The 20,052-nt window shown below is 39.3% G+C and overlaps 1 protein-coding gene across 1 annotated transcript in view; it reads left to right on the top strand.

The window, feature by feature from the left end:
* Positions 1-345: 345 nt before the first annotated feature.
* The window catches only part of FSIP2 (fibrous sheath interacting protein 2), a 104,101-nt gene continuing 84,394 nt past the window's right edge, over positions 346-20,052 (top strand). The window contains exons 1-8 of the mRNA XM_019461551.2: positions 346-523; positions 866-991; positions 5,409-5,570; positions 6,297-6,386; positions 7,455-7,594; positions 8,238-8,376; positions 8,834-8,944; positions 12,195-12,321. Coding sequence (XP_019317096.2) covers positions 425-523; positions 866-991; positions 5,409-5,570; positions 6,297-6,386; positions 7,455-7,594; positions 8,238-8,376; positions 8,834-8,944; positions 12,195-12,321 — 994 coding nt within the window. The 5' untranslated portion in view covers positions 346-424. The remainder of the gene's footprint in view (positions 524-865; positions 992-5,408; positions 5,571-6,296; positions 6,387-7,454; positions 7,595-8,237; positions 8,377-8,833; positions 8,945-12,194; positions 12,322-20,052) is intronic.

Here is a 20,052-nt window from a genome sequence, read left to right as displayed (position 1 = left end):
TTCCCCTCCCCCACCGCCACCCCCACCCCCACTAATGCCCCCCCTCCCCCAACCCGGGCCAAACCATAGCTTCTTGGAGGCCAGGAGAAATTAGACAGCTTTCGAAGTTTGGGTTTTTGTTTGGTATGACTGAGGGGTACTGGTTTGAGAGAGAAATGGTACACTGACTGTGACTCTCAGACCAGGCCCCTGGGACCGACTTCCCGGAGCCTGGGACACTCACGCAGCAAGCACCTCGGGGAGGGCTCCACCCTTCCCGCGCTTCCAAGTTGGGAGCCTCGAACGCCACGAGGGTGGGGCCTCGCGGACGCGGGGTACTGACCATTCTGGATCCAGTCGCGACGGAGGGACGACGACGGGGAAAGGGGTGCGAAGGAAGGACACAGGAGAGGGCGGCTGAGGGTAGAAGGGCCCGGGGCTGGCGATGGAGCTGTACCTCAGCGCCTGTTCTAAGGCTGCCAGCGTCGCTGCCACCAAGACGGCCACCAGTGGCCTAGCCTCGGAGAGCCAGCAATGCGGAGACGTGAGTAGCAGCCAGCCCGGCGTCGTGGTCCTTGGCCCGGGCTTCTGGCCCTGTGGGGCGGGGGCAGGGATAGCCACCGACCGGTCTCGCGATTCCTAACCGCCTGCTTCTGGCGCCCTCGTGCGGCGCGGCCGGTGGTGGTGGCTTGGGTTGCTGGCCACAACTGGCTGTGGCTCTGGGGGCGAAGAGTGGGCGGTGTCCGGGGGAGCGGGAGGTCTTCAGGGCTGTCTGGTACGGCGGGACCCTTCGACCTTGACCGTAGGAGTTCATTTGGTTGGAGTAGGAGTACATTGGCCTAATACCTAAAAGGAAAGACCAAACTCTCCCAATTGCATCTGACAGGGCGTGCACAAAACCCACTTTCCAGGGGTCGGAGCGGGTCAACTACTGGATCTGCCTCTTGGGGTCAAGTTGCCTATGATCCCAGGAAGCAATACTTTATACTATACTACGAAGTTAGGTGAAAAGGTAAAGTAATTTTTAATTGTCTTACATTGGTTTTCTTTGCCCTTTGCTACTTGCTGTTAGATACAGGAACTACATCATACAAAGTCCATTAAGGGAATCTGCACTGATATACAGACGAAAAAGATAGCCAACCCCATATCTAACCTAAGATATTGCTTAGGATGCCTATCAGGCAACTTCATCTGTATGGTTTGAACAGAATCGTGGGCTAGAAAGTTTAGATTCTTAGCTCTGTCTTAATTTATAATTTATGGAACCATATTAACATGTCTTTATACTATCACTTTACATCTACTTATTTAGTGAGGTTTTATTGCAAACATATTTGGTTGAGAGGGGGAAGGTTATCAGGGATAGCTGGATATTTGATTGTGTTATGATTTTAACCAATAATAACTTGGACAAAACTCTAATTACAGAACAATTTCCTACTATTTTATTTTGAGTTGCATTCTATTTCATATACTAAGTGAGAAAGAAATGAAGTTGAAATGAGTTAACATGTTCAGTATTTAACTAATGACTGCATGATTTGCCCCAACTTCCTCATCCAGTTTTTTCCTCCAATCCAAAGCCTCAGCTTTTTCCACTTGGGGTCTTTTATACCTACTCACACATACTACATTAGTATTTCTGTGCCTTTGTTCCTTTGTTCTGTGCCTTGTCTCCCAAACCTGGCATATTCTTTCTTCTTCTGCCCAGTCTATGAATCTGAACCATCTTTCAAGATTCTTTCTGAAGTATGATAGCCCCCAATTAGCTGTATTTCCTTAAAATTTGCATTGCTCTCGGTTTATATAGTTTCACTCAACAGTATAATTTTATGTTTATAATTTAAATCATACTGGGGTATAGTATGCTTCTCTCAAACTCTTTCATATTTTTAGTCCTCCATACCTCTACCCTCAAACCTCCCCAGCCTTTGACCCAGTAACTAATGCTGAAGAAAGTTCAGTGCATTCTTTTTCAGTGGTTCTTTGATCAATATTGAAAAAAAAAATTATGAGAAAGAATTCTGAGTGACCCCGTGCCCTTCTTCTATCTATGATGTCATCAGAAATAAGCCTCCCCCCCCCCGAAAAAAAGGGGGGGGACCTGGGTGGCTCAGTTGGTTAAGTGTCCAACTCTTGGTTTCAGCTCAGGTCATGATCTCACAACTGGTGAGTTCAAGCCCTGCATCTGGCTCTGTGCTGACAGCAAGAGCTTGTTTGGGATTCTCTCTCTCCTTCTCTTTCTGCCCCTCCCACTTCATGATTCTCTCTCTCTCTCTCACTCTTTCTCTCTCTCTCTCTTTCAAAATAATTTTAAAAAAATGAATAAGGTCCCTTGGTATTTGATACTTGCCTAATAAACAGCTTTAACCTTACTGATCTTAATAAACTTATTTCTTAGAGTAAGTTTTGTTTTGGGGTATCTGGCTGGTTCAATTGTTAAACGTCCAGCTTTGGCTCAGGTCATGATCTCACAGGTTCATGGATTTGACCCCCACATTAGGTTCTGTGCTGACAATGTGGACCCTGCTTGGGATTCTGTCTCTCCCTCTCTCTCTGCCCCACTTGCTCATGCTTTCTCTCTCCCTCTCTCAAAATAAATGAGCTTAAAAAAAAAGTATGTTTTTTTCTGGAAAATATCTAATTTTTCTTTTTAAAAACAAATTTCTTCTATTAGAACTAACTATGCCACCTCGCACTGTTAGACTTAGTCACATCCAAACAAACTAGCTTTCCTAAAACATGCTTGAAACCTCTAATATCCCTTCTGTAGGCTAAGTGTAAACTTAGCCCTGTCTATTGTTTGCTTATTCAAATATATTGTTTGCTGAATTACCATTTCTGTCAAATAGTAATTCACTTGTCAATTACTTTTTTAAAATGTGTCCTCTCTATATTCTTTATTATATTCATTTCCCCCAAACTATCTTCATTTAATCATAATTAGGCACCAGACTGTTTCCCTGGAGAATGACTTTGTGAGATCCTTCTTTTTCTTTCAGTACAATCTCCTCCATAAACTGGTGCTTTATGTTTATACTTTTAGTTTGTGTGTGTGTGTGTGTGTGTGTGTTTAAGGGAAACTAATCACTTTAATTGACAACAGAATGGTTACGCTGGCTCCAATGAATGGATATGTCTAAAAGGTGTTCTTTGTTTACAGGTCAGTAGCCCAAGTTTGGTCTTGAGAAATATACTGCCATTCCAGCTAATGTTCAACATCTCTTAGATGTTAACATCTTTAAAAAAAGATGTCAGTATCTTAGAAAAATATGATCGGTCCACTCCTTGACTCATGATTGTTGATTGTTCCCCTTACAGGAAAGATATGGTCTTTATATCTGGTCTCACTGAATTCAAAACATTGTCCAATGGGATTCTTTTCTTTGCCTCCTCAGAGAAGCATTGGTAACTGGGGAATTCTGCTTTATGATTTAGGGCCTTGGAAGAAATTGAAGCCTGGTGTCAAACAAGAGGTCAAAAACTTATCAAGGAGGCTTTTAAATGGAAAAGGAAAGCTAGCATCCTATCAGGTTCCCGCAGCCTGCCCCTTTGCCCACATATGAAACATCCTCCCACCTACCTTAAAGGAGTTCTTTATAGGGTCCCACCCGGCCAGGCTCAATAGTGTTTGGAATCTGACTGTGGTGGCTACTGCCAGACTGAACACAGAGGTCACAAATTGGTACCTGCAGGCAGATCTGGGTTGGTGCACAGTGTGTGGGGTCTTATCAGTCGAACTGAAGGCCCCAAGCAGCACAGGCGCTCTCAGGGTCCCACATCTTACGCACATTCCAGTTGCCTTTCACTTGAGACAACTCCTGCTTTGACAGTACTTTAGACTAGAACTTCCATTTTTCTGGGCAAGAAAACTTAAAGGAAAGCAGAAAGAAAGAATGCAAAGGCAATATCAGGACAACTTCCACACCCACTTATATCCTCCACTTTTTCCCTTTGAGAAATTCCCCCATAACCCATTATCCCACCCTGCCATTGAAAAATGGACTAAGAACTCACACACAAAACAATCCACCTCACTTTGGTAATGTAATTTATAAATGAGAGTAGATAATTCATCTGTTTTCTCTAAAGTAACAGAGAAACATGACTGTTAGCTGATATTTTCCTTCTTTTATATGCTAATGATTATTGTATAAGGTGGTATTTGGTCTTTACACATATGAAGAAACTTCAGTCTTATCAAGATCTATTTTTTGACGTTTATTTATTTATTTTTGAGAAAGAAAGAGAGAAAGGTAGCAAGTATGAGTTGTTGGTCGGGGGGCGGGGAGCAGAGAGAGAGGAGGGAGACAGAGAATCTGAAGCAGGCTGTGCACTGTTAGCACAGAGCCCAATGCGGGGCTTGAACTCACAGACCATGAGATCATGACCTGAGCCTAAGTTGGACACTTAACAACTGAGCCACCCAGGTACCCCATTATCAATATCTTTTATAATTGGTTTTTCAATATGTTGAACTTTGTAAGACCTTGATTTTTTTCCTAACTGTAGGATTCAGGGATCGTTGGGTTTCTTGCCTTAGATAAGACCCCCAATACAAAATAACTCTTTAATCCATTATCTTTAAAATCTGATTTTTACTCCTACTATTTTTGTTAAAGCTGTTTCTGGAGAGTGTTATGCTAAGTGAAATAAGTCATACAGAGAAGGACAGATTCCATATGTTTTCACTCCTATGTGGATCCTGAGAAACTTAACAGAAGACCATGGGGGAGGGGAAGAAAAAAAAATGGTTAGAGAGGGAGGGAGCCAAAACATAAGAGACTCCTAAAGACTGAGGACAAACTGAGGGTTTATGGGGGGTGGGGAGAAGGGTGGGTGGGTGATGGGTATTGAGGAGGGCACCTGTTGGGATGAGCACTGGGTGTTGTATGGAAACCAATTTGACAATAAATTTCATAATAAAAAATAAAAATAAAAACAAAAAAGCTGTTTCCATGAATCTTGATAAAAGACTTCTATTTTCTTCATTTTCAGTTTATTGATATATAATCACAATATTATCCCTTTATACTTTAAATGAAGTGAGTACATTGACCTGGAAGAGGGAGGAGGAAAAGAAAGTTTTAGCTTTCTTTATACATTAAAACAAATTTTATCCTATTCCCTTTCTTTCCTTTCCCTTCTTTCTTCTCTGGCTCAGGGCCAAGGACTGATGGAGATCAGAGAAGGAATTAATTGAATGAGAGTAGGTTTTTAGAATAGGATCATGTGGAGAAAAGAGGGAGAGATAATAAATTTATGTTACCTAATCCAAGGCTTTTCTGTTGCTGATTTTTCTCCACACCAGATTCTTCATGCATGCTTTACTTTCGATGAACAGTGTAGTCATTTCGATAGGTTAACATTTAAAAGTGAATTTCATTAGTTTTACCTTTATAATATTTTTAAATCTGTGTTTACAGCTTTTTCGACCTTCTTACGGTTTTAACCTGACTGATCCTTACTGTCGACTTTTGGAAAACCAATATAAAAGTCTCCATGATCCACATTTAAGAGCATACTATAAGCGCAAAGATATCCTGAGAAGATTAAAGAAGGGTGGCTATATCACCAGCAATAATAAAGTGGGTTGAAGATTAATTCTTTTTAATCATTGCAAATTTCTAAGACTTGATAAGGCTTGCTTCTGTACCTTACAGCGGGGTGTGTGGGGGGGGGTCTGTATCACCTTTAATTTGGTCAGAAGAAATACTTAATGGGAAATTTCATAAATTACTCAGTATTTGGGTCAAAGGAAATCAGACAATCGCTTTTTTCTAAATGAAACTACTTCTTCCCTCACCTTTTTTCTTTATACCATCAAAAGATGATTACCAAATAATTTGGGGAGGTAAAGGTAATTTTCCCAATTGTATCATAGTCCTCTTTCTCTGCCTCTAATGTCACTATATGCTTGTCAAGGATTATGTCCCATACACTTTTTAAAAACTTGAGACAAAATAGGAACCTAGCAAAATCAGTCTGATGGAATATTGATGGACTATATTCTTACTGGGGCTGAACATTTTTATTACATTGGTCTTTTAATAACTCCAGTTGTGGGTACTAAATCCTCTATCATGGCATAATGCATATTAATAAAGTAATGGTTTGGAAAAGATATTTCCTCTGGGTTAAAAATTATAGAGAGATCCTGCTTGAAAAATTGTTAGCATTTTATTACTCTTAATACCAAAATATTATCAAATGGTATTCCATTACTGTTTTTTCCTCCAGAAAGTAATTGTTAATGATTTTTAAATATTTGTATTCATATATTTTTGTTGTTATTATTTTGTTTTGTTTTTTAGATTGTATGTACCTTGAGGGAATTGAATAAGTACAGGCAATATCTTACCAGTTTAAAATTAGACTTTGAAAGAAACTATATGAGAGATCAAGTAAGTTAAATACTTAATATGGTTTCTTTACCTAGGATTTGGAAGAAAGCTTTCTTTGTATGCAAAATATTTTCTTTTAATATTTTTACCTTTAATTTTGACAAACTACTTTTTCCAAATAAAATTTAGAAGAGGAATAAATAATATTTTGTGACCAACACAGTTGCTATATTGAGCTAAAAAAAAAGGGACCAAGTCATCTATTAATATGCCTGTGGTAGCTTACATAATTTAGTAATAATTTAGCAACTCAGACATGTCACTTCTACCTGAGCGAGGACCAATAGGAAGAGTCTATTGGGCTAGCAAGATTCTTCATCTGGAACCCCCAAAACAGTGGGAATAACAGGAGAGGAAGTATATGATAGTTATAATGTCCTACAGGTGACTCAAGAAACATGTACATTGTGTATGTGTACCCACACACATGCAGCTGTGTTCATTCAATAAAAAATGTTATTAAAGGTGAAGTGGAATGCCTTGATGTAGAATAAGTGGGTATAGATAGTGACTTCCTTTCAATTTTTGACTCAAAGTTTGTGTGAGAGTGTGTGCACACATGCACATGTGCATGAGTGAATTCGGGTTTTAGGCTTGAGTGAGTTGGATAAAAATGAGAAATGTATGTGTATGTGTACTTTCACAAATTTATGTTCAAAGGTTAAGAGTTGTAAAAGAATGATAATGACTTCTCTATACTATTAAATGTTCTATATTTTCCCCAATTTCTCTCCTATGCCTAGAGCTTCTCTTCCCCTTCTTTCTTATTTTCACTTAACTTTTTCAGAATAGGTATAAAAATATGATGAAATATTTATCATTTATTTTCCGAGAAAGACATCTTTATTTTGGGTCAGTTGTCCATGTCTATAATAGGTTTAAATGCAATTAAACAGAAGCAGCTATTCACAAAGTACTAAGCACTAAATAAAAAGGCATATCGTAGGACAGTTTTATTTCTGAAGAATGCAAAAAGATTTTGTATACATATATATGTATATCTATCTATATTCACATTTATGTACATATATGTCTATGTGTGTATATATGACATACTTTTTTCAATAGGAAATGCTTGCAAAGCAAGTAAATAAACTACAGGAAAACAATCAAATACCTAGACGTTCTGATGTTGCACGGTTCCAAAATTGGTTGTTACAGGAAGACACCCAATCTATTAAGGACCAGGAACAATTAATAAGGAACAGGTAAGATTGAAGTTAATGCATATTTTATGTATATATTGTAGACCCAAATATGGAAGAAGATACTAGAAAGAATTGAAAGTAGGAATTTTTTTAGATAACAAGACACTATTTAACTCCACTACTGTCCCCACTATGGAGAGGAAAGGAGACCAAGAGGTACAGGAATTGGGAAATTATGGTGGCAAAGGTATGAAGAGGAATTTCTACCAGAGAAGACAGGGTTTCTGGGAATCCAAAAGGTAATCCAAGCTGATAACTGAAGAACAAATCAGATCCAAAACCTTTCCTATTGTAGGAGATGAGGGAAAGTATCTTTAGCACATGCTTCTTTTTTTTTTTAATGTTTGTTTACTTATTTTGAGAGAGCATGAGCAGAGTAGGGGCAAAGAGAGAGGGGGAGAGAGAGGGAGAGACTCCGTCTCTCTGCTGTCAGTGTAGAGCCCAAGTGGGGCTCGATCTCAGGAACCATGAGATCATGCTGGCTTGAAGGTCTATGAACAGAGCTGATAGAAAGTCAATAAAATTCTTGTAGTTTAAGAAACAAAAACTAAGCCAGAAGGTGGTTTTGGAATATCAAAGCAGATGAAGCCGTCATAAGGGAAACAGCCAATACACCTTTACTTGTATTTGCACTTTTACTTAGATATTTGGATATGATAAATAGGGAATTAGAACTTGAGCGTACAGCAGAAGAGCAACACCTGCTCCGAATGGATAGAGAAGAAAGACGACAGCGAGAACACACAAGAAGAAAACTTAGTCTTCGTAGAAAAATTGAAGAGGTGAGATAACAAATTTAAAATATTGAGAGAAAAACTGTATACAACTGTTTCATTTGTAACTAGTTGTCCATCATAGTTCCTGAAGTCATTTCAGGTCTGAATCATATATCCCCATTAATCTTTCTTCACAGCTATAATATACAAGTTGTTACATAAAATAATAAGGCTGATAGCACAAACTATGTATATGAACCAATACCTGCTCTTAAAGAGATGATTGTGAAAGTTACTAGACACTATTTAACTCCCCTAAAGTCTTCATTGTTGGCGGGGAGGGGGGGAGATTTTTAATTCAGCTTTAGTAAAAAATAACCATCTTGCATTGTTAATAGGACTGCAGTAAGGAAAGCCCATCCTAAACCCAATGTATGACTTTCCGCTTGGTGGTGGTGGTGGTGGGCAAAATACAAAGGTTTAGTGTGAGCATGTACTGATTATGTAACTCCGTGCTCCCTAGGAATGGAAGACAAAAGAGATGCTACTTCTGATGAGGATTGGAGAAGATGTTAAAAGAGAAGCTAGGATAGAGGAACAACGGCGTCGCAGCAGAGAAGAGAGTGACAGGAAGGTGGGGTGAGCTTTAAAACCTCTAACTGGGACTGTTTGAGGAGAAGCTTTTGCTAGTTTTGGTATTTGAAAGTACACTTTGCGAGATAACAATGGACCAGTTACCCCAAATGATATGCATTATACAAAACTGAAAGCTACGGATATATTTTGGCTATATTATATTCTGACTATAATCAAAAAAGTGCTGCCTTATTATTTGATACAACTGCTTTTGACTTTATCTCACGACGTAAACTAGTAATTTTTCTAGGAAAAAAATGATAAACTGATTTTTCTTACTCCCAGAATTTCTTGGGAAAAGTTCTCAATATTTCCCTACCAGCTAATTTTTTTAGAGTAACTATTTTTTATTTTAAATGATACATAATATCTTATGATTTAGAATGTAAACCAGTGTAAAGAGAAAGAAATTATGTGTAATCCTAGCACCACCTATTGTATGATACATGCACACATTGTGTGATATTTCTATGAAAATTTATTACAATAAATAAATTCATGTTATTACACCTTACAGGGTGTTTTGTAGATTGCTCTTTCATTTAATAAAAAAACGTTGACAACTCTCCATGTGGATTAATACTTGTCTAAAATTACAAGTATTTTCAAAGCTTATTGGTTTTTATTTTTATTTATTTATTTTTAAGAGAGAGAGAGAGAAAACAGGGGAAGGGCAGAGGGAGAGAAAGAGAGAGAGAGAATCTTGAGAGGGAGGGAGAGAGAGAGAGAGAGAGAGAGAGAGAGTCTTCAGCAGGCTCCACACTCAGTGCACAGCCCAGCACAGGGCTTGATCCCACAACCCTGGGATCATGACCTGAGCCAAAATCAAGAGCTGGACACTTAAACGACTGAGCCACCCAGGCTCCCCTCAGTAGCTTATGGTTGACAAACTAGATGTAGTATAAGATATACATAATTTGGTTATATTGATATATACTGCTATGTAATATTTTTTATTAATGTAAATTTAAATATGTATGATAATCTTTTATTCTACTTTGGTACATATACCTTTTAGTATTTTCAAGGTTCATACGGTGAGCTCACCTTATCTCACTTTGTTGTAATTATTATTTTCTAATAATCACTTTTTTGCAATGGGAACTCTCTCCAAACTGACCTTTTTGTTTGCTTCCAGACATTTCTGAAAGTATCTGGTTTGTAGAGCAACAGAATGTCCCAGGTCTCCCCTTTTTGCCTCATGCCAATTACTATTCAAGGAGTCCTGACCAATTTTCGTGACAACCAGTGCAATGGGACAAGTTCTGGCCCTGGAAGTGCTTTTAGACGCTACCACTGATGGTAGACATGGTGACAACACAGGAAGCTTGAGCCATGTTCATGGCAGAGAGATATCTCAAGTATTGATATTTCCAATGGAGTTATTCTAAATTGTTTCTCTTGAATTGTGTTTTAATAGAAGTTTTCAATTCATTGGTGTATGCTTCTTAATATTTTAATATTTTTTTCAGATTGACACCATTTTATATTGACATACATTTTACTCCAATGTATGTGCTTAAATTACAATTATGGAAATCTTTAAAAGATTTTGCCTTTGTATCTTTGTCAAAAATCAGTTGTATAGTGTATTTTTGTATTCTTTTCTACTCTTTGATCTATGTCTATTACACTGCTTTGATTACTGTACCTTTTATAGTTCTTTAAATCAGTAGTGCTAACCTTTTAAGTTTGTTCTACCATTTTAAAGTTGTTTTGGCTAATCTAAATCCTTCACATTTCTGTATAAATTTTGGAATCCGCTTTTAAGTTTCTACCAAGAAATCTTACTGAAATTTAGATTAGCATTATGTTGATTCTATTGGTCAGTTTGAGCACAGTTGATCTCTTGATAATATTGAGTCTTCCAACTTGTGGACCAAATATTTCTCTCCAATTATTTAGGTTTCCTTAATTTTTGCAGTTTTCAGGTCTTACACATCTTTTGATAGATTCATCCCTAGGTATTTCATAATTTTTATGCAATTATAATTGGTATTTTTAATTTTAAATTATGATGATTTGGTGTTAGTATCTAGAAAAGCAAATTTTTTATATTCATCTTGTAGTCTGCATTGAAAAAATCATTCTAGTAAGTTATTTCTAGATGCCAATTGACATTCTACATAAATGATTACGTTGCCTATGAATAAAGGTAGTTTTATTTCTTTTCTTTGGATGCTTTTTCATTTTCTTGCCTGATTGCACTGACTTATAACCCCTGTTATAACCTAGAATAGAAAAAGAGATAATGGACATTATTATCAAATATTTCTTTTGTCCCTTCTCTCCTCTGTACAGGCATATATTAATTAGGTTGCTTGATGTTCCACACCTCACATATACTCTTTCATTCTGTAACTTTTTTTCTCTCAATCTTTCCTTTTGGATGGTTTCTTTTCCTTAATGCACTTTAATTAATCTCTTCTGCAATGTCTATTCTGCTATTAATGCATATCTTATATTACTCATCTCATACATTTAAAAAATGATTTTGGTCCTTTTTATATCTTCCATGTCTTTTCCTTACCTTGTAAATATATGGAATACAGTTATGCTCTAGTATTATTACCTTTAATTCTAGCATTTGTATCATTTATGGGTCAATTTTAATTGATTGATTGACTCATTTTATGGATCATATTTCCCTGCTTCTTTATATGCTTGGTGCTTTTTGATTAGATGTCAGATATCATGAATTTTACTTTTTGGATGCTGAATATTTTCATATCCTTCTAAATATCCTTTAACTTTTTTCTTGAATGTAGATAATTTCTTTGGAAACAGTTTGTTTTAAGTCTTGCTTTTTAAGATTTGTTAGATGGGACCAGAGCCATGTTTAATCTTATACTAGTTATTCCTCACTACTGAACCAAGACCCATTTTAGTACTCTACCCAATGCCCTGTGACTTAAGACATTTTTCTGGAGTGGATGGTGAAAATAGGCATGATAGACAGGTACCAAGCACTTTTCTCTCTAATCCTTTAGGATGGCCTTTGTTTGTTTCCTCGCATACCTGTACTGATCCATTCTCTTGCTAAATACTCTAGGGAACCCGTGGAAGATCTCTAGGGTTCTTTCTCTGTGCAGTTATTTTCTTTCTGGTACGTTGAGGGTCAATATTAGCCCAGAAGCTTAAGACAGGAGTGACTGTTGATTTCCAACATATACTCTCACATTTTAAGTGTTTGTTTTGCATTTTTAAACAGAAAGCTGACATTAATTTTATATATCTTAATATTTTAGAAACAAGCCCTTCTAGAGAAAAAAATGGCTTATCATTTACAAAAAATGCAAGAAAATGGCTTTAAAAGAGAAGAGATGAGAAACAACACACTTCATTACAGAGGACAAGATGGAACATATAGTGAATGTGAGAATATTAAAAAGCTGATGGAGCTATGTAGAAAATGCTTGTCTATGTATTTACGTAAAAATCCTTTCATAAAACTCTGATTGCTTACAATTGCTATCTGCTTTGTGTTAGGCACAGTTCTAGGCGTTTTTCTATTATGGTTCAAGTGGAAAAATAGACATATATGTAAAAATTAGAACAAAGTAAAATAATCTTATCAAGTGGTCTAGTAGCAAGCTTGTCTATTCTGTAGTTCTGACTTCCCTATACTAAAAATAATGTATTTTTTGCTACTGAAACTTTAAAAACTTTCATGTAAGGTAATTGCTATTTTATAACCAACATGGTATTCTACTATTTTCCCAGCCATAATGAATAGACAGTACCAGAAGAAGGTGGGGGGGGGGGCAGGCAGGAGGTCGGGGAATAAAGAAGGGAGGAAGTGGAGAAGAAGGGAGCGTAAGGAAGAAAAGACAAAAGAAGGAAATGAAGAGTTTAAAGGAGGGGTATCCAGTCATGACTTTGCTATGCCCAATCTCTACCAGCTTTCTTTAAGCTCATAAAATACATTAAGTTTGTTAAATTAAATTAATGATGTTAACTACAATTTCATAGCCAGAATACAAAAATGTAGATTTGCTTTAATTATCCTATGTGGGGGGTGCCTGGGTGGCTCAGTCGGTTAAGCGTCCGACTTCAGCTCAGGTCACAATCTCACGGTCCGTGAGTTCGAGCCCCGCGTCGGGCCCTGGGCTGATGGCTCGGAGCCTGGAGCCTGCTTCGGATTCTGTGTCTCCCTCTCTCTCTGCCCCTCCCCCGTTCATGCTCTGTCTCTCTCTGTCTCAAAAATAAATAAACGTTAAAAAAAAAATTAAAAAAAATTATCCTACGTGGTATCAGGAAAGAACAAGATCATCCTCCGTCCTATCAATCCTCTTTCTAGATGAAAGCCTCCTTGTGTCACTCCAGTAGATTACTAACTAGTTTTCATTGCCTCTTTTTTCAAACCTACTTCAAATCTATTTTTCAAACTGCTACTAATTACACTTTAAATCTGTTCTGAGTCTTTCTTCTGCTCCCAAAACATAAAGATCTCTATCACCTCTTAACTGAAGCTCAGACTTTTGAGGCAACCATTCATCACTACCTAGAGCCCAACTCAAACCTAAATTTTAAGCTTTATTTCATACCACCTCCTTGAAGAAGGCAGCTATCATCTAGGGGTGATGTACTTAGGCTCTAGAGCTAAACTGCTAAAGTCCATAATCTTTACCAAACTGCTTTACCGTAATAATCTAGCCATTCAAATGGCTTGGACAAATTACTTAACCTCTTTGAGCTACAGTTCATGATCTAAAAACAAAAATAGTACTCCTAAATTCTCACAAAGATCTCAAAAGTCTATAGTAACTACTCAATTTATTTCATTGTCCAATCAAATGAGACTACTGACCATTCCTAACACACAAGGTCCTTTTCTTACTTCTGTACCTCTCTGTCCAATTTTCTTAGCCTGGAGTGATGTGCTCAGTGTCCATCTATCCAAGTCCACATTTCTTTAAGCCCCACTGTAAGTGACATTCCACAAAGTCTTTCTTTTTTTTTTTTTTTTTTTTTTTTTAATATATGAAATTTACTGTCAAATTGGTTTCCATACAACACCCAGTGCTCATCCCAAAAGGTGCCCTCCTCAATACCCATCACCCACCCTGCCCTCCCTCCCACCCTGCCCTCCCTCCCCCCCCCCCATCAACCCTCAGTTTGTTCTCAGTTTTTAACAGTCTCTAATGCTTTGGCTCTCTCCCACTCTAACCTCTTTTTTTTTTCTTTTTTCCCTTCCCCTCCCCCATGGGTTTCTGTTATGTTTCTCAGGATCCACATAAGAGTGAAACCATATGGTATCTGTCTTTCTCTGTATGGCTTATTTCACTTAGCATCACACTCTCCAGTTCCATCCATGTTGCTACAAAAGGCCATATTTCATTTTTTCTCATTGCCACGTAGTATTCCATTGTGTATATAAACCACAATTTCTTTATCCATTCATCAGTTGATGGACATTTAGGCTCTTTCCATAATTTGGCTATTGTTGAGAGTGCCGCTATAAACATTGGGGTACAGGTGCCCCTATGCATCAGTACTCCTGTATCCCTTGGATAAATTCCTAGCAGTGCTATTGCTGGGTCATAGGGTAGGTCTATTTTTAATTTTCTGAGGAACCTCCACACTGCTTTCCAGAGCGGCTGCACCAATTTGCATTCCCACCAACAGTGCAAGAGGGTTCCTGTTTCTCCACATCCTCTCCAGCATCTATAGTCTCCTGATTTCTTCATTTTGGCCACTCTGACTGGCGTGAGGTGGTATCTGAGTGTGGTTTTGATTTGTATTTCCCTGATAAGGAGCGACGTTGAACATCTTTTCATGTGCCTGTTGGCCATCCGGATGTCTTCTTTAGAGAAGTGTCTATTCATGTTTTCTGCCCATTTCTTCACTGGGTTATTTGTTTTTCGGGTGTGGAGTTTGATGAGCTCTTTATAGATTTTGGATACTAGCCCTTTGTCCGATGTGTCATTTGCAAATATCTTTTCCCATTCCGTTGGTTGCCTTTTAGTTTTGTTGGTTGTTTCCTTTGCTGTGCAGAAGCTTTTTATCTTCATAAGGTCCCAGTAATTCACTTTTGCTTTTAATTCCCTTGCCTTTGGGGATGTGCCGAGTAAGAGATTGCTACGGCTGAGGTCAGAGAGGTCTTTTCCTGCTTTCTCCTCTAAGGTTTTGATGGTTTCCTGTCTCACATTCAGGTCCTTTATCCATTTTGAGTTTATTTTTGTGAATGGTGTGAGAAAGTGGTCTAGTTTCAACCTTCTGCATGTTGCTGTCCAGTTCTCCCAGCACCATTTGTTAAAGAGACTGTCTTTTTTCCATTGGAAGTTCTTTCCTGCTTTGTCAAAGATGAGTTGGCCATACGTTTGTGGGTCTAGTTCTGGGGTTTCTATTCTATTCCATTGGTCTATGTGTCTGTTTTTATGCCAATACCATGCTGTCTTGATGATGACAGCTTTGTAGTAGAGGCTAAAGTCTGGGATTGTGATGCCTCCTGCTTTGGTCTTCTTCTTCAAAATGACTTTGGCTATTCGGGGCCTTTTGTGGTTCCATATGAATTTTAGGATTGCTTGTTCTAGTTTCGAGAAGAATGCTGGTGCAATTTTGATTGGGATTGCATTGAATGTGTAGATAGCTTTGGGTAGTATTGACATTTTGACAATATTTATTCTTCCAATCCATGAGCAGGGAATGTCTTTCCATTTCTTTATATCTTCTTCAATTACCTGCATAAGCTTTCTATAGTTTTCAGCATACAGATCTTTTACATCTTTGGTTAGATTTATTCCTAGGTATTTTATGCTTCTTGGTGCAATTGTGAATGGGATCAGTTTCTTCATTTGTCTTTCTGTTGCTTCATTGTTAGTGTATAAGAATGCAACTGATTTCTGCACATTGATTTTGTATCCTGCAACTTTGCTGAATTCATGTATCAGTTCTAGCAGACTTTTGGTGGAGTCTATCGGATTTTCCATGTATAATATCATGTCATCTGCAAAAAGCGAAAGCTTGACTTCATCTTTGCCAATTTTGATGCCTTTGATTTCCTTTTGTTGTCTGATTGCTGATGCTAGAACTTCCAGCACTATATTAAACAGCAGCGGTGACAGTGGGCATCCCTGTCGTGTTCCTGATCTCAGGGAAAAAGCTCTCAGTTTTTCCCCGTTGAGGATGATGTTAGCTGTGGGCTTTTCATAAATGGCCTTTATGATCTTTAAGTATGTTCCTTCTATCCCGACTTTCTCAAGGGTTTTTATTAAGAAAGGGTGCTGGATTTTGTCAAAGGCCTTTTCTGCATCGATTGACAGGATCATATGGTTCTTCTCTTTTTTTTTGTTAATGTGATGTATCACGTTGATCGATTTGCGAATGTTGAACCAGCCCTGCATCCCAGGAATGAATCCCACTTGATCATGGTGAATAATTCTTTTTATATGCTGTTGAATTCGATTTGCTAGTATCTTATTAAGAATTTTTGCATCCATATTCATCAGGGATATTGGCCTGTAGTTCTCTTTTTTTACTGGGTCTCTGTCTGGTTTAGGAATCAAAGTAATACTGGCTTCATAGAATGAGTCTGGAAGTTTTCCTTCCCTTTCTATTTCTTGGAATAGCTTGAGAAGGATAGGTATTATCTCTGCTTTAAACGTCTGGTAGAACTCCCCTGGGAAGCCATCTGGTCCTGGACTCTTATTTGTTGGGAGATTTTTGATAACCGATTCAATTTCTTCGCTGGTTATGGGTCTGTTCAAGCTTTCTATTTCCTCCTGATTGAGTTTTGGAAGAGTGTGGGAGTTTAGAAATTTGTCCATTTCTTCCAGGTTGTCCAATTTGCTGGCATATAATTTTTCATAGTATTCCCTGATAATTGTTTGTATCTCTGAGGGATTGGGTGTAATCATTCCATTTTCATTCATGATTTTATCTATTTGGGTCATCTCCCTTTTCTTTTTGAGAAGCCTGGCTAGAGGTTTGTCAATTTTGTTTATTTTTTCAAAAAACCAACTCTTGGTTTCGTTGATCTGCTCTACAGTTTTTTTAGATTCTATATTGTTTATTTCTGCTCTGATCTTTATGATTTCTCTTCTTCTGCTGGGTTTAGGCTGCCTTTGCTGTTCTGCTTCTATTTCCTTTAGGTGTGCTGTTAGATTTTGTATTTGGGATTTTTCTTGTTTCTTGAGATAGGCCTGGATTGCAATGTATTTTCCTCTCAGGACTGCCTTCGCTGCATCCCAAAGCGTTTGGATTGTTGTATTTTCATTTTCGTTTGTTTCCATATATGTTTTAATTTCTTCTCTAATTGCCTGGTTGACCCACTCATTCGTTAGTAGGGTGTTCTTTAACCTCCATGCTTTTGGAGGTTTTCCAGACTTTTTCCTGTGGTTGATTTCAAGCTTCATAGCATTGTGGTCTGAAAGTATGCATGGTATAATTTCAATTCTTGTAAACTTATGAAGGGCTGTTTTGTGACCCAGTATATGATCTATCTTGGAGAATGTTCCATGTGCACTCGAGAAGAAAGTATATTCTGTTGCTTTGGGATGCAGAGTTCTAAATATATCTGTCAAGTCCATCTGATCCAATGTATCCTTCAGGGCCCTTGTTTCTTTATTGACTGTGTGTCTAGATGATCTATCCATTTCTGTAAGTGGGGTGTTAAAGTCCCCTGCAATGACCACATTCTTATCAATAAGGTTGCTTATGTTTATGAGTAATTGTTTTATATATCTGGGGGCTCGGGTATTTGGCGCATAGACATTTATAATAGTTAGCTCTTCCTGGTGGATAGACCCTGTGATTATTATATAATGCCCTTCTTCATCTCTTGTTACAGCCTTTAATTTAAAGTCTAGTTTGTCTGATATAAGTATGGCTACTCCAGCTTTCTTTTGGCTTCCAGGAGCATGATAAATAGTTCTCCATCCCCTCACTCTCAATCTAAAGGTGTCCTCAGATCTAAAATGAGTCTCTTGTAGGCAGCAAATAGATGGGTCTTGTTTTTTTATCCATTCTGATACCCTATGTCTTTTAGTTGGCGCATTTAATCCATTTACATTCAGTGTTATTATAGAAAGATATGGGTTTAGAGTCATTGTGATGTCTGTATGTTTTATGCTTGTAGTGATGTCTCTGGTACTTTGTCTCACAGGATCCCCCTTAGGATCTCTTGTAGGGCTGGTTTCGTGGTGACAAATTCCTTCAGTTTTTGTTTGTTTGGGAAGACCTTTATCTCTCCTTCTATTCTAAATGACAGACTTGCTGGATAAAGGATTCTCGGCTGCATATTTTTTCTGTTTAGCACACTGTAGATATCGTGCCAAGCCTTTCTGGCCTGCCAAGTTTCAAAGGAGAGATCAGTCACGAGTCTTATAGGTCTCCCTTTATATGTGAGGGCACGTTTATCCCTTGCTGCTTTCAGAATTTTCTCTTTATCCTTGTATTTTGCCAGTTTCACTATGATATGTCGTGCAGAAGATCGATTCAAGTTACGTCTGAAGGGAGTTCTCTGTGCCTCTTGGATTTCAATGCCTTTTTCCTTCCCCAGTTCAGGGAAGTTCTCAGCTATAATTTGTTCAAGTACCCCTTCAGCACCCTTCCCTCTCTCTTCCTCCTCTGGGATACCAATTATGCGTATATTATTTTTTTTTAGTGTATCACTTAGTTCTCTAATTTTCCCCTCATACTCCTGGATTTTTTTATCTCTCTTTCTTTCAGCTTCCTCTTTCTCCATAACTTTATCTTCTAGTTCACCTATTCTCTCCTCTGCCTCTTCAAGCCGAGCCATCGTGGATTCCATTTTGTTTTGCAATTCGTTTAAAGCATTTTTCAACTCCTCGTGACTGTTCCTTAGTCCCTCGATCTTTGTGGCAAGAGATTCTCTGCTGTCCTGTATACTGTTTTCAAGCCCAGCGATTAATTTTATGACTATTATTCTAAATTCACTTTCTGTTATATTATTTAAATCCTTTTTGATCAGTTCATTAGCTGTTGTTATTTCCTGGAGATTCTTCTGAGGGGAATTCTTCCGTTTGGTCATTTTGGAGAGTCCCTGGCGTGGTGAGGACCTGCAGTGCACTTCCCCTGTGCTGTGGTGTATAACTGGAGTTAGTGGGCGGGGCCGCAGTCCGACCCGATGTCTGCCCCCAGCCCACTGCTGGGGCCACAGTCAGACTGGTGTGTGCCTTCTCTTCCCCTCTCCTAGGGGCGGGATTCACTGTGGGGTGGCGTGTCCCGTCTGGGCTACTTGCACACTGCCAGGCTTGTGTTGCTGGGGATCTGGCGTATTAGCTGGGGTGGGTAGGCAAGGTGCACGGGGGCTGGAGGGGCAGGCTTAGCTCACTTCTCCTTAGGTGATCCACTTCAGGAGGAGCCCTGTGGCAGCGGGAGGGAGTCAGATCCACTGCCGGAGGTTTGGCTCCGCAGAAGCACAGAGTTGGGTGTTTGCGCGGAGCGAGCAAGTTCCCTGGCAGGAACTGGTTCCCTTTGGGATTTTGGCTGGGGGATGGGAGGGGGAGATGGCGCTGGTGAGCGCCTTTGTTCCCCGCCAAGCTGAGCTCTGCTGTCCGGGGGCCCAGCAGCTCTCCCTCCCTTTGTCCTCCAGCCTTCCCGCTTTTGGAGCAGAGCTGTTAACTTCTGACCTCCCAGACGCTAAGTCGCGCTTGCTGTCGGAACACAGTCCGTCCGGCCCCTCCGCTTTTGCCAGCCAGACTCGGGGGCTCTGCTTGCCCGGCGAGCCGCCCCTCCGCCCCGGCTCCCTCCCGCCAGTCCGTGGAGCGCGCACCGCCTCGCCGCCCTTCCTACCCTCCTCCGTGGGCCTCTAGTCTGCGCTTGACTCCGGAGACTCCCTTCTGCTAATACTCTGGCGGTTTTCTGGGTTCTTTAGGCAGGTGTATGTGGAATCTAAGTGATCGGCAGGACGCGCTGTGAGCCCCGCGTCCTCCTACGCCGCCATCTTCCGGAACCCCCCTTTTTTTTTTTTTTAAACGTTTATTTATTTTTGAGACAGAGAGAGACAGAGCATGAACAGGGGAGGGGCAGAGAGAGAGGGAGACACAGAATCTGAAACAGGCTCCAGGCTCTGAGCTGTCAGCACAGAGCCTGACGCGGGGCTCGAACTCACAGACCGTGAGATCATGACCTGAGTCGAAG

Source organism: Panthera pardus, unplaced genomic scaffold (genome assembly GCF_024362965.1).
Source record: "Panthera pardus isolate Hobbes unplaced genomic scaffold, ASM2436296v1 HiC_scaffold_10, whole genome shotgun sequence".
Taxonomy (NCBI): domain Eukaryota; kingdom Metazoa; phylum Chordata; class Mammalia; order Carnivora; family Felidae; genus Panthera; species Panthera pardus.
Note: the sequence above shows the minus strand (reverse complement) of the source record. Positions and strands in the feature narration are given on the sequence as shown.